This window comes from Penaeus monodon, chromosome 16, assembly GCF_015228065.2.
Source record: "Penaeus monodon isolate SGIC_2016 chromosome 16, NSTDA_Pmon_1, whole genome shotgun sequence".
Classification (NCBI taxonomy): domain Eukaryota; kingdom Metazoa; phylum Arthropoda; class Malacostraca; order Decapoda; family Penaeidae; genus Penaeus; species Penaeus monodon.
The window spans coordinates 46,495,059-46,510,058 of record NC_051401.1 but is presented as its reverse complement, the minus strand read 5'-3'; the positions used below and the strand labels follow the sequence as shown (position 1 = coordinate 46,510,058).

Sequence of the window (15,000 nt, the reverse complement as noted above, 5' to 3'; positions counted from 1 at the left end):
ATATAATACAAATACCAGAACTAATATTCATATACTCTCAAAAGTCAACATATGGAATTCGTTTCTTGCTATACCCACCATCTTCCTGATGTCTCCGCAGATGGCGTAAGTCTTGTACTGTCCAGTCATGCGGCCAGTGGTTTCATCAACCTGGAAGAAAAACAAGAAAAATGTTAAGTTTCACTACACAACTGAGTTTGGGAACCTAATATACTATTAAATATTTCTAATTGGCCAAATAATCACCTATCCTAAAAAAATAAAAATCTGTGCATGCTTTTGGGCTCACCTCGGCAAAGTTGATCTGGATGGAGGCATGGTCCTTGGCATAGATGATGCGGTTGGATGCCGAGCACTTGCGGGGCACGTACAGGTCAACGTATTCACCAGCGTCGTTCTGCATGATGGTGTTTGTAGTGGTTACCTGTCTGGAAGGCAAAAAGATAAAGGATTGGTTGCAAGACAAAGGAAGCATCATTCTCTCCATCTTACTATTTGATCACTTTTTTTTTTTTTTTTTTTTAATATTAACCTAATGCTGACAAGTGATTTCCCAATATGCAAGCCCTCTCTCCTGGGTTGTATTAATAGTGGCCTGGGCCCCACTGCTGGGGGTTCGTGTCGTCATCCTAGTGTGTGTGGCATGACCAAACATGCCCCAGGAAAACAGGATTTACGCATCATGGCATGTATGTACATGCCACCCGGAATTTAGTCCAGGCATGCCATTTACCTTTAAAGACTCAATAATGTCCCCATACACCATTCCAAATGAATCTCCAGCTTTGTATCCTACAAGATACATTGGATGATGAAGTTCAACTATGTTCATTGCAACACTGTTTGGGAGAGCAAACTTATGAACAGTTCTCTGGAACCTTCCTATGATGCAGAACTCTGTATGTTGAGGACAATAAATAATTCTCTAAGTAATTTTTTTAAACATCATATACTTGTAAATACCCACTAAACAAACATTAATAAACAGAGAACCAGATTCAAATGACATTCATAAATTTTTTTTTGAGCAAATCATATATTTATTCCTAACATTTATAGGAAATACTCAGCTACAGAGTTCGTTTTAGGCCTTCTAGGCCTTTATCCATAAAAAAAGTAAAATTTTGATAAAAGAAAGAATCTGGGATAACCTTAATGGAAACTAGTACTTGGCACCCAGACTCGCCTATATTGTACATTTGTTGCTTGACTGAATAATTTTGATGGCCTTTATCCTTGCAAACCATTTGGAGATTAGTTCACAAGCCTTCCCTATTCCCTACTCCAAAGGTGCTAAATCAAAATCAAACCTTTTATACCATATTGTAAAGTATGCCTTTCCAACTAAGCAGGAAGGCAAAAATAGCCTTTTGCCCCTCCTACAAGCATCATCATCATTCTTAGTCACTGAACCTGATCTTCACGTAACACCATTAAACAAATGTAATTTTCTATACTAGGTCTAGATCATTTTTTGTAACTGGTATCAAATGGTTAATGGTTAAAAGCAAGAGAAATGTGCTAGACATCTAAACTGGTATCAAAACAATTAGCAAGCCAGGAAATAGTATTACTAAATTCAGCAGAAATGGAGTGTGTACAAAACTGAGTTTTCTGGTTGCTCTGCCCCATCTCCAATTCACCTAATGGACTTTTAGCTCAACAATAATTGGAAGTTCTTGAAGCTATGGCTGAATCACCTCACCAATGATCAATATGACCTCTAAGCTTCAGCATTGGTTTTGTATATATTCTAACACCAAAAGTCATTAAGGTTTAAAAACGCTCTTTGCTTGATATAATGGAGGCTTGTTGGCCTTTGACAGAGTTCCAAGGATGTTGAGGCTGTAGTGATTGCTTCAAGTTACTGCAAATTTCTCTTCAACTTATACATTTAAAAACATTTTTAATAATATTACAGGAATTAACCAAATTTAGGGATGTTCTAACCAAACTTACATTTTGTCCAGCAATGTTGGGTAAATTGACCAGATACCTAATACATTCGAAAAGCAAATCACTACAGACTTCCGAGTCAGGTTGCCCTAATACTACACTTGGCCTTCCTATATACTTCTCTGCTTATCCTCCTTCCAATGAAGGTTTATTTCACTTAGGCTTATGGCCACACCAGCTGATACTGAAGGTATATCAGCAAGGAGGTAGAGATCAATCTGAAGGAAGCTTCAAAAGTGGTGAAAAAGCATTTCACACAATACCCCCTCGAAACTCACTATGATCTGCAAAGAGATCCTCAATCCAATGGGGGTGTAGTCTAGCTATGGCCTCCATGCATTTTGAGCTTCAGCAAAGGACAACAAAACTTCCACATGTGTTCAGGCAAGACTAGAATGGTTTCTTGTTTTGTAATAAACTTCTAGGAAGGTTTAAGCATCAATCATACATGTCCATAGTGAATGTTTGTTAGCCTTAACTGGCTGATAGTGCACTACAAGTACAAAAGCATTTGGCAGATAGATACAAGCTTACCCAGTAATCCAATCATGAGCCTAAAATCCTTTCTTGTTGCTAAATGGTATGGCCCCCCCCCCCCCCCCCAACTCCATGTCACAAATATTATTAAGAATCCAAATTGCCATGATATGGTATGCTCGACTGCCTGAGGAGAGGGTTGATGGGCAGCCCCAACACACACCCAGCAAAGTGTATCAATCTCAGTATGTAGAGGATAATAGAGCTGAAACTCAGGAGGACTGAGTGGATTTAGGGCATCAGTGGCTTAAATATTAATAGTTGTGGTACTACCGTTCATTTCTACAGATTATTTCTTGTAAAGCCTCATATTAACCGCAAAATGCTGAAAATATCTATTGCATATTATCGCTCACATAGCTGGAGTTCTTAATGTCGCTGTAAGTTTGCACCAAGTGTCACTAAAGGGGGTACGGGGAATAAATAGAAGGTATGGTCAATGTTACCAAGAGTGACAGAGATAGAGGGAAATGGACACTGCCATCTTTAGAGCAATAGAAATAGTGGTTAAAGTTACCAAGAGTGATGCACTGAGATAGAGAAAAATGGACATTGCCATCCTGTAGAGCATAAAAAATAGAGTAGGAAGCAATATATTTAAATCTGCAGCGGCCTTATATTAACCGGGAAATTACCAAAATAGGCCCTGTAGAACACCGCTCTGAGGCTAAGTCCCCATCCATGTTTACCTTGCGAGGACCAAAACAAATGTGACGCGTAACTCATTAATGCAATATAGCAAGTAGTCCTTGTATTGCTACGTGCTTGTAAGAACGATTATTTTGTAAAAACCAGTGGCCGTTTTTCCAATTTCATATAATTAATGGATTCTTTTACTTTTATATACATCTTTTATGTGTTTTGGTAATTATATACACTATTTTATACAATATCATTGTGCGCCTGCGCGTTTGCCAACGGGAGATTTGACAGGCCGGCACTGACATTACGTCGAGAATGAGTAATGTTTATTTCGAGTGCTGCATCGATTCCAGGTAATTTTGAAAGCCATGCTGTGGGATATTCTGGACAAATAGATATTAGTCCCTATCACAGCCTGATATTAGAACCCATCAAGTACCCCAAATGGCAAAAAAAGTTATTATAAACCAAGCAATTGTGACCACAGACGGAACGGTGTATCGCGATATAAAGGTATGTGGTTTTACAACGGGGGTCCAGGGGGCGTAGTCCCCTGGCTAGGCATATATATTACCACAGGGGGTCCAAGGGGCGTAGCCCCCTGGCTAGGCGAAAATATTACAACAGGAATATATAGATCGTAGTGTATAAATCCACAGGGTTAAGGTTAGGCTGGTTTATTGGTTAGGACGCATTGTACGATTACCACAGGGGATGTGGATTATGTGAAACCCCGTAGATTTTTACTGAGCGATGGGTTTTTATCCACGTAGAGTTTTCAAAGATGGCGAGGGGCGTCCGTAGTTTCAATTGCCGATTTTTACCGCTTTTTGTGCTTGTTTACATCGTTCGTCGGACAATGTTTGGCTCGGGTTTTCGAAAAATCGACTTTTTAATGTTTCATAAATCACTTTCTTCTATTTCTGCAGCTTCCTATTGACACCCAGTGCTATCTATTATCCCCCCCCCCCCTTCAACCCCCGGTTCCCCACGCATCCCCATCGTTGGGTGGAGGAAAGATATAAAAAAATCCGATTTTGGAACAGTCTCTGAGAGGGTGCATTGCTCTCGGTAACATTTACCGAAATAGTTATAAACAACGCAGGTAAAACTGCTCCAGCCTCACATTTACCGCAAAATGACGAAAATATCTTCTGCATATCACCGCTCACAGAAGGCCAGAACCAACAGCTCCACACAACCAGAGTTCTTAATGTTGTACTTTCTGTAAGTTGGTACAAATTGCTAATAAAGGGAGGATACAGGGGTGTTTGGTCTCCCTTGTCTGGGGAATAAATAAAAGGTAGAAAAGATTAGGTTTGAATTTGGTATGAATGATACCATGGTTTTGGGACTGTTGCTCTCCCTAACATACTACATACAGCAAAAACTTTCAGAGGAAAGAATAAATAAACAAATAAAATCCAAAGTCTGATAACTTTTACAGTAAATTGAGACTCGCTGTGTGTGTGTCTGTGTGATGGGGGTGGCGGCTTTATAAAAACAAGACAAGAACTCTGGCTATACGATGCTATTAGGGACTTCTCTGGGCAGTGACATGCAGCAGATACTTTTGTCATTTCACTGTACATGAGGCTAGAACAGCTGTATGTGTTGGTTACGACAATTTCTTATGCTCTACGAGATAGAAGTGTCCATTTTCCTCTCTCTGTGCATTGCTCTCGGTAAAACTAAATACGACTTGAACCTGTGCTTCAACCACTCTCACCAATAACCTTAAGGGTACTCGTAAATCCACAATCGCCACCACAAAGCAAACTCCTTCCCTGAACCACCAGAGGGTTGCCAATTTTCCCTAGCTTTGGCCGCTAACCTTGGACTCCCACCCGTATGTCATTAAGTAACCGTCATAAAATAAACAGTAAATAACTACTTTGAAGGAATGTTGTTCACTGAAACACAGGAACGAGCAATAACAGGCAACTCTACTTGCTATGCATATGGGAACAGATTAACTTTGCATGGACTTTATCTGCAGGAATGTGTTTGTTGACAAATAACACTGCAGTCAGATGAACAAACTCATTTTATTGATTTCTTCCATGAATAGAAGATAGATTTGTAGGAATTTGCATTTATGGTTATTAAAATCCTCCCAATGCATTATGACAACAAAGAATGTCAATTTCCTGAGTAATGGCCACAAATCTAGTAAATCACAAAACAGTATAAAAAAATCAATTTTCTTTAATACCAAACAAAAAGGCATTCACAAAGTATAAAGAAAGTCAAGAAAACGGCCAAATTACTGAAGAAAAACGTTTCACAGAAAGCATGGCCAACCCGAGCCAGGATGAAAACACCGTCGTTTTTACGCCTTTTTACAGCCGATTCCCTCCTTATCTCACATTTCTCTCGCCTTTCCTCTAATCACCCTCTCGTCTACGTTATTCTCCCTCCTCCAAAAAACACCCACGGCGTCTCAAAAGGCGAAATAACCACGAAAAAATCCGAGAACACGTGAATCACTCACCGCTCTAAGCAAGGTCCAACTGGAGAAGAACAAGTGAGCGTCGAGATGCGCAATCGTCCTCTCGCCTTGCTCTGTTATTTCACTTGTTTTCCTTATTTCTCTTGTAATATTCTCTTTCTGGATATACTGTGATTTAGGTTTAATTGTATTTTTCTCTGTAGAGGGTTGGAGATCATTAAGGGTGACGGATAAGGGCAGTTCTTTGAAAAAGGATATGACATGATGAGATTTTGAAAATCTGGCGTTATTATGTATGTTGGTGGGAGACCATCCTTTATATATGATCTAGTCAATAATGTATGTTAACACACATGATATACACACACACACACACACGCACGCACGCACACACACACACATATATATACAGATATTATATATATATATATATATATATATATATATATATATATATATATATATATATATATATATATATATATATATATATATATATATATATATATATATATATATATGTGTGTGTGTGTGTGTGTGTGTGTGTGTGTGTGTATGTGTATACGCTACTTGAAACTGTCCTAGTAAGATATGCAATGTTTTAATTATCTCACCTCATTATGATCTATGTTTTTCTCTCCATGTTAGTCTGTCTGTGTGTTTGGTCTTCCTTGTCTCTCCCTTTCTCTTTCTGTTGCTGATTATTTGAACTTCGAGTTTGCAATTGCATCTCCCTTCTCTCTATCTGCTACTTTCTCTTCCCCTTTTCCATGTTTTTCTTCCCTTCAATCTTCGTATATTAAACTTTACACATAAATCCACAATAATGAGAATGCCTCCTAACATACTTTATCAAGCAATAAATCTCTAAAATTCCTAAATCCAACAAGGAGTCTAATGCAAATGAACACACACACACACACAAACAAGTGTACATTTACATAAGATAATCTCTTTCATATTAGTTTTTTTAAATTAACAAGTGTAAGACCTTGAACATCCTTTTAATAATTGAAAAATTTAAACTATTCAAAATAAGTTTTCATATAGCTGGGTTGTATTTACAAATGTTCTCACATCCTGCATCTATATCTTTATCATGTGCATTTCAACTGAGGATATCATTCTAGCCCCTTCATTCAAATCCTTAATTTTTCTGAACAATTGTAAAGAAAATCATTAAACTGAACATCTTTCTGAAACTTCAATTATATTTCATATATATCTTTGTTATACTAACAGCTGATTCTATTATTAATATTGTAATTACTGATTCCTTGAAATCAGTTTTCTTAAAAACTCATTTAACTGCTTTACACAATATCAATTTAAGAGTTTTAAAGTTTCTGTTCTTTCCAATTTTGCATTTTTTTTGTTTCTTGTAAAAGAAACTGTAAAGGAATTCAATCAAACCACTTTTTATCTCTTCCAAATATATAATATTCACAGCTTCAACTATTTCTTTCACATTGCACAACCAACGAACAAACCAAAGAACATGTTTATTCTCCGTCTTCTTAACCAGTCTTTCCCAAGCTGAAACTATCAGTTGGGGATAAATATTGAAGATGAGATCAGTAATTTAGAGATATATGTTTTGTTTTTTTAAAGGTAAATAAGAATATATCTGACAACAATACCTAATATAAAAGAAAAATTATGTACATATGAGCAAGCTAACAGTAAACCTAGTCAATGCTAAAGTTGAAAACACTTCTTATTGCTATTTGCTTTTCTCTCTCAAGTCCACATCCAAAAACAATTTTTTATTTTTTTTTTCTGATAGACACACACATACACTTCCTTCCAATCACTTCATAATTTGTGTTTCCATCATATTTAAAGCATTCTTCACTTTGCACTCTCTTGCAGTTTGTAAACACTTTACTTGAGGGCACTTTGTGGGAGTTAAAAATTTATATAAACACCTGTAAAATGTGATAATGGGGTAGGTGCATCAGAATTAGATAATCAGTAATGACTTATTCTAATCTAAGCTACAGAAATAAGTAGATCTCAGATTTTATAATGATTAATCAAAGTATAATTTTTTTTTCTAGGGGTAATAGATACACTCAAAATGAAAATTTCAATTAAAATAAAACTGCAAGATTTGTAATCTAAGCTGAAATATCACTCGCATAAGAAAATATATATATATATATATATATATATATATATATATATATATATATATATATATATATATATAGATTCACAATTAACAGTGCCCGCAAAGCCAAACTTTATGAGTAATACCTATACCCCTGATGTGCACTTGGATATCGCTAAATATTAATAAATGTCAGGAAATCTAAATGTTTTTTCCCAAAGTATCACTGAAAAGATCTGAAAATAAAAATGTAGGAATGGACAATATGTAGTGGTACCTAAACATAGTTGTGACACATTTACTTATCTACCATCATCTAAAAACTGTAGCGTATCTAACAAAACCTTTCTTCAAGTTCATGAGTGGGAAAAGAAAGTACTAGAGTTATTCATGCAAAATAGACAGAGAAGCACCACGTTACACTTACAATGTTCTGACTCTCCTGAACACAAAATCACAATAAAAAAATCTTGGCCAATTGGATTACACAAATAGCATGTATAAACACCCAACACATACTCCCAAACACTCTCAAGGAACACAGGCACACAGCCTACACAAGCACACTCCTTACACAGCTGCATAAAATACTTCTGTATATTATGCAAAATTTCTTTTTAAGCAGCAAATTTCCATGGCTACTTAAACCCTGAAATAATCTATACAGTAGTTTCTTCTTTCTAGTTAGTAACTGGATTCTGTTCATAGTAAAATAATCAGGCAGAATGTAAACTTATGATAATATTCTAAATGCAATTACTCCCTTCAGAGAAGTCCTTGTGCCCCATTTTTGTTCTCATAACAAAGTTTTACATCTCCTTTTCATAGAATTCCCAGGAATGCACTTGAATCAACCTCAAACCAAAGGCACAGCACACATAAAAAATATTTTTCTATTCCTCATCTGATTCTGCAGCATTAAATAAGTCTATCAAATTTCTCGAGGTAAGGTTGAGAGGCTGAACAGGTTCCTCTTGCTCAGCATTTCTGTGTGGACTTGGGGTGTTAGCCATGGAAGAGTTGAAGCTTGTGCTCTCATTCAATCGCTGGTTGAAAGGTCTTCCTGCCCTGGGCAGGGTGACGCGGCGGCGGATGAAGGTTGGACTATCGTCTATTCTTGGGCTCGCATTGCAGCTAGAGGGAGGGAGAAACAAATTAATACAATATCTAGTACTGCATTGCAGCTACAAAAAAAAGATGTGCATTACTGAAAACCTGAGAAATACTCTTCACATTGCACTGTACATGTAAGCAGAATATATAAGACTGAAACTGTGCAAAATAAATCAATTTACATTTTTCAAGGGAATAGCAAGGCAAGAGTGACTGCCATTATAAACCTGTCTGTAGATGATGGATTTAAACAAAGTAAGAACAGAATGATCATAAAAAAGTGCACAATTTGCGAAGCAAATCTGCTCAAACTCCTAACTGAACTGCGGATGTGCAATCAAACTTCTACAATAGCCTTTCATGATTAGTTTCCCCTTACATAACACTGACTCACCTGTTCCTTATACTGGGTGAACCCTCAAAGAAGTCAGGTCGTTTCTTGAAGAGTGAGGATATAGGTGTGGAATTGCCGAAACCCTTGTTGCTGAGGAACTGGTTGGTCTCACTGCTTGATGTGGAAATATCACTCAGGGGCTGAGCTAGGCTGTGGTCATCCAAACCTTCCTCTGCAGGTTGGATAAAATCTTTATATCTATCATTCAGGGGAGTAAAGAACCAATAAAAGAAAAAAGAGAAAAGGGTATATTACTGCATATTCACTGGAAGAAGAAGGAAGAGAAGGAGGAGGAGGGGAAAGAAGAAGCAAAAGCTTTAGTATTTGATGCCAAAATACCTAATAAACAAGACAGACGCCACAGAGCAAAACAGCTGTCACTGTAAAACATGTAAAATATCCATACCGTCTGAAAATCCCATGGTGAAGTCGGAGTCAGAATTATTCATTCTGGACTTATTGGGTGAGTCTCCCGAAGACCTCCTCCTCTTGCGCAGTCTGGTGATTGGGAGCGCAACGAAGGCAAAGAATGACATCACGTAAAGCAACATTCGCAACAGGAACCCTTTGGCCTTCATGAGCTGAGGAAATGAAGTTTTACAAATCAAATTATTGAACTGAATACTATCTTTCTATGGGGATTTTATGAGAAAGTTTTTCCTTTGACAGAAAATCTAAGAATGAATGAGTAAAAATTGTAATTTTTCTCACAGTGAACCAGATTATGCTATGTTTTTTAATTATAACTTCATCAATCTCATTTCTGAAAAAATGCTGTCCATGTTGAAGTGTCACAAAAAGGGGGGAAAAAGGTAAAAAAGAAAAAAAGAAGAAGAAAAAAGAAGAAAAAAGAGAAAAAAAAGAGGAAAAAAAAAAAAGAGAGAGAGAGAGAGAGAGAGAGAGAGAGAGAGAGAGAGAGAGAGAGAGAGAGAGAGAGAGAGAGAGAGAGAGAGAGAGAGAGAGAGAGAGAGAAAATAAACAAACAAATCAACATCAACACTCACAGATATCCTGAAGAAATCTTTCACTCTCTTGCGAAATAGGACGCGTCTTATGATGGGAAGACTAAGGGCTTGATCAGCTGTGAGTCTCTCGGATGGATCTGGTCTCAGAAGCTCTGTTAATACCACCTGCAATTCACTCGAAAGAGCTGTTGGAAAAAAAATGCTTACTTTAGTGGTGAGAACAGGAAACACACACAAAAAAAAAGAAAACAATTACATTTACAAGATAGAAAACAACAAAAAGAAAATAAGGAAATATCAAAATGGGGATACATATTACAGGAAAAGAAAAGAATAGAAAGAAAAAGAAGAAAAGAAGAAAAAGAAAAAGCTACTCTTTGATATAGCTTACCAAATAGACAAAATAAAAGCAGGGAATAAGGAAAAGATAGAAAAAAATTATAATGGTATAAGATAAGAAGTAATGCAACTACCTGGAAGAAGAGAGAGAGAGAGAGAGAGAGAGAGAGAGAGAGAGAGAGAGAGAGAGAGAGAGAGAGGGGAGAGAAGAGAGAGAGAGAGAGAGAGAAGAGAAGAGAAAGAGAGAGAGGATAGAGAAAGAAAGAGAGAGAAAGAGGGGAAAGAAAGAGAGAGAGAGGAGAAAGAAGAGAGAAAGAGAAAGAAGAGAGAAGAAGAGAAGAGAAAGAAGAGAGAGAGAAAAAGAGAGAAGAAGAGAAGAAAGAGAGAGAAGAGAAAGAAAAAAGAGCGAGAGAAGAGAAAGAAAGAAAGAAAGAAAAAAGAAAGAGAGAGAAGAGAAAGAGAGAGAGAGAAGAGAAAGAAAGAGAAAGAGAAAGAGAGAAAGACAACAGTGAAACCCATCAAGTATAGAGAAAGGAAGGTAAGAGAAAAGAAGAGACGAGAAAGAAAAACTACCAAACCTACAACAACACAATTCCCACTAAACTCACAATTGGCCACAGGAGGTAACTTGCCCTGCCTGAGCGACTGCCACATATCTCCCTGCTTGGGGAGGTCCAGGTCAGTGGCCAATTCAAGCACGGTCATCCCCAGGCTGAAAATGTCAGCTGACGCACCAAACTGGAGATTCATGACCTCTGGGGCCAGGTATTTGGGATCACCTTCCATCGCTTCCTTCACAGGCCCCTGTTTGAAGTAGAGCATTTGCGGTATTTGTTAATAAGTGTGACTCCTGGTAAAAGAGGTAGATTTTTTTGTCTGTTAACCCTTTTGCATGTTCGTCTATTACCCACTGTTGCTTTCTTGTGATTTTTTTGCACAGAGATTGCTCCACAAGTGTGCTCAATTAGGAGTCAATTAGTAGGCCAGATGTGATCTCACCTGATTTCTCTATTCACTCAAATTTTGGAAAAAATAAACCTTAATTTTAATGCTATTATCAATGTTACTGTTATTATTATCGTAATGTTATGAAAATGCTGATAGCCATAAATAAATCTCCCAAAGAATCAGGGAAAAGGGTAAACAGTTGAGATAAGGCAGGCCTAGTACTCGACTCCTTGGTGATAAGTACTTTTGGAGTCATCTATGTGTAAATAGTAAATAAATCAAAATCACAGCGGACATGGCATTTATATCATGTCATCCTTGCACAAAGGATTATAAATATTTTTTTCATTCTAATAAATGGGATTATTGGTAAAAATAACTTATTAATATTATTTTGAAAAGTGAAAAAAAAGAGGAAAATGCTAAGTACCAAAGAATGCCAATTTAATAAATCAATATTGCTCATGGAAAAAGGAAAGAAGTTATTTTCTAAACTAAAATTATGGTTTCTGTCTGACTTACCATTACATTCCTGAAGGCATGATGGCAAAGATAAAAATGAACTTATAAACGTATGAAATGACAACTTTCAATGTCTGGCAGAACGGATATACAAATAATAATCAAATCAGATGAGAAATCTCACATTAATTTAAAGGCAACTGTTCAAATAAGAATACAGTCAATATATTACCTGAGACGTTTCAATGACTAGACCAAAGTCGCCAAGCTTGCATAACCCATCGTAGCCAATAAATATGTTTTCTGGTTTGATGTCCATATGCACCAAATGATGTTTGTGTAAGTGGCTTACACCCTAGAAATTAAGAATATGTATATAAAATCAGTAACACATCTGGGATGAATACTTTCTTAGAATGAATACTTATGAAGGTAATGTTAACCCGCAAACCAACTGATCTTGGGATGTTTGTATCTAAATCATTTGAGGAATTTATGATGTGAAGAACCATACCAGTGAGCACTTGGATCAGATTTTGCTAGTCAGTAAATGGTAAGGCATAGTTTAAGCTGGAGAAAGTTTTGTTACAACTTACAGAAAAGGAGAAAAATCTGATGATCCATAACAGTTAACAAAATACTCCAAAAGTTAAATATAAGTGTTCTTTTCTGAACTAATCTACAAAATATTATATGATCCCTATCTGAACAAATGTAAAATCCAAACCCTGTCTTTTTCAATCTGCATATTCGCAAATGCAGTCGGTTGCCGTTTCCAAGCAGACACCAGTTTTTTTCTTTATCCTTTGATTCTCACTTGCTTAGAAAAGCATTAGATGGTTTACAAAAAATAAATAAGAAGAAAAAAAAAGTAAAAACAAAAACAGAATATATTTACCTCACCCTCAAGTTAACAGCTCTATAGGTATGTCTGTCATACTAAAGACCAAGTCCATTTCCAAGGAATATGAATTCTTCTTCTGGACAAATAATTAAATAAATGGTGCTGTTCTTCTGCTAAAGCCATTTATCTTTTTTACTGAATGAAATTGAGTTGTTTTTGTATGGCACAATCAAAAAAAAAACAAAAAAGTACATTTCTCCTTTTAAAGTATAGAAAAAATGATACTCGTGTCAGAATATTTCGACCCCAAAAATGCTTTTGTCGTAAGTAAAAATATTTGACCCTGAAATTACGGGTTGGGTGTCCATTTTTACTCGATGAACTCCCCGGAACCAACCCAAGTTTCTCAAGCATAAATTCAGTAAGTCTTTTTCTCACTTCATTACTAAAAAGCGTGGAAGGTTGTAAATTTAAGGTGAACTATAAAAGATAATTTTCCCTATAACCATGTATACACATCGAAATATCAACTTATCAAACTTCTTTGGACACATAAAATCATTTCTGTTTAGCTGTCGCTAAGTGATGCGGAACTCTCAAGACATGGACATGTGTCGGTCTAAGCGTAGAATCGACGGAAATTTTGTGACTTGGGAATCTCTTACGGGCTTTTTGGGGCTTGCAAATTTCTGTGTATCCACTAGACTGGAATGTTTAAAGATGCCACTTATTCAAATAAATCACAAAGTAAAATGAAAAAACCATAAAAATTATTAGCAGAATAACCTCAAACCTTCAATGATATACAGCTAAGCACCTCAGGATTTGAAATCTGGATCTACACAGTTTTTATAGTAAATGATTAACCTCTATTAAACAATTTTGTACAAATTAAAACACCTTCTGAAAATGCATTGTACTCTTATATTCGTAGTAAACAACTAATTATTACCTGCCATTTTTTAATAAAATCAAGACTTTCGTGAATGTAAGATACAATACAAAAAGGACACACAAAAACACATGACTTAATAAACAATCCTTTCGGTAATCCGACTGCAGTGAAAGACTTTTTATATTACGATACCATAGTACAGAAATGTAAACTTACACACACGGCAAAGAAACACTTTTGTACAACAAAATCAGGAAAAAAAACCTTCAACTTAACTCTTAATTTCATTAAATGTCTTCAGCATACTGCTCAATCTTTTTAATTCGGACTCGTTACACTTCGGAGACCCTCCAGTTATCTTAAAATCGGCATAACACTTAAAGTAGGCTGTTTTTCACTCACTTCAAACATGACCAAAACAAAAACTCAGGAACAAGGATAAACATGAGGCTTGCAAAGGAAAAATCACAATTAGGGCAAAATGGAAAATACCGTTCAAACAAAATATCATTATCAATGTTCATTATTGCACAACTAAATACTCCTGTATTATGTCAATACCTGTTATTATTCTCTAAAAACTGGTTCGTCTATCTATTCCGACTATTCTCTGTTGACTGCACTTTCCTGGGTCTTGTTGGGTGTCTGTGGAAATTTTGTGTACAAATCTGCTGAGTTAAATGACCCCGTATTCATTTCACTACACTGTATCACTTTTGCGCGCAAAATTATAGAAATCAAGTAATAACTTCTGCAGGATAAAGTGACATTGGTTCTACATTTTATGGGATATTAACCTACTAAAAACATTTTTTACATTCAAACTGCGCAATGACTTTTATAGTTTGGATTAAACATTATTTACTGCAAATAGCTATTAATATCAACTATTATTATAATTGGATATAAGTATGATCTAATGATAATATACTTATAGACTATTTTATATCCATATGATTAATTTACCTTTTTATATGTATTTGTTCAGATGTGGTATTAACGGATGAATAAATTTTAATACAAACATAACTAGGCTTATTAACTTTTTTATATCTCTTCAGAAAATATTAATCAAAATTCTTGCCATATAATCAAAAATCACACTTGTCATTTTCACTCATTTGAAAAATACATAAATAATATATACCAAATTTTCGACCTGAGAAAATCCATTCGGGCAAATGGAAAATAACAAAATGAAAACATAAACAAATTATGACAATAACCAAAAGTATACGGCTCTAATCAAAATGATATGCCTAATGTATATCAATAATACTTATTACTGACTTCATATCTTAGTGAAAGTACGTTCGAACAATAATGGGGAATAATATACA

The 15,000-nt window shown here is 35.9% G+C and overlaps 2 protein-coding genes across 4 annotated transcripts in view; both read right to left on the bottom strand.

Moving 5' to 3' along the window:
- Nucleotides 1-5,767, bottom strand: part of LOC119582866 (40S ribosomal protein S21-like) — a 6,311-nt gene extending 544 nt beyond the window's left edge. For 2 of the 3 annotated variants that reach the window (XM_037931361.1, XM_037931363.1), the window contains exons 1-3: nucleotides 5,630-5,767; nucleotides 290-428; nucleotides 79-150 (exon numbers count right to left, since the gene is read on the bottom strand). In XM_037931361.1, the coding sequence (XP_037787289.1) occupies nucleotides 79-150; nucleotides 290-403 (186 nt within the window). In that variant the 5' untranslated portion in view covers nucleotides 404-428; nucleotides 5,630-5,767. The remainder of the gene's footprint in view (nucleotides 1-78; nucleotides 151-289; nucleotides 429-5,629) is intronic. The other variant, XM_037931362.1, reaches the window with a different exon arrangement.
- A 1,236-nt stretch (nucleotides 5,768-7,003) lies between these two features.
- Nucleotides 7,004-12,309, bottom strand: LOC119582865 (membrane-associated tyrosine- and threonine-specific cdc2-inhibitory kinase-like). The gene is made up of 6 exons (XM_037931360.1): nucleotides 12,154-12,309; nucleotides 11,120-11,315; nucleotides 10,212-10,357; nucleotides 9,614-9,788; nucleotides 9,208-9,379; nucleotides 7,004-8,834 (listed from the first exon to the last, which is right to left on the bottom strand). The coding sequence occupies exons 1-6, from the start codon at nucleotides 12,238-12,240 to the stop codon at nucleotides 8,594-8,596; spliced, it is 1,017 nt and encodes a 338-aa protein (XP_037787288.1). The 5' UTR covers nucleotides 12,241-12,309; the 3' UTR covers nucleotides 7,004-8,593.
- Between the last annotated feature and the right edge of the window lie 2,691 nt (nucleotides 12,310-15,000).

What these genes read in the sequence shown, in the direction of transcription:
- LOC119582865 (XM_037931360.1), bottom strand. Translation starts at nt 12,240, where the DNA reads ATGGACATCAAACCAGAAAACATATTTATTGGCTACGATGGGTTATGC. An exon ending in GTTACCTCCTGTGGCCAATT is followed by an intron (nt 10,358 to 11,119) that starts GTGAGTTTAGTG and finishes TTTTTCCAACAG; the next exon opens with CTCTTTCGAGTGAATTGCAG. An exon ending in CACCATGGGATTTTCAGACG is followed by an intron (nt 9,380 to 9,613) that starts GTATGGATATTT and finishes TCCAACCTGCAG; the next exon opens with AGGAAGGTTTGGATGACCAC.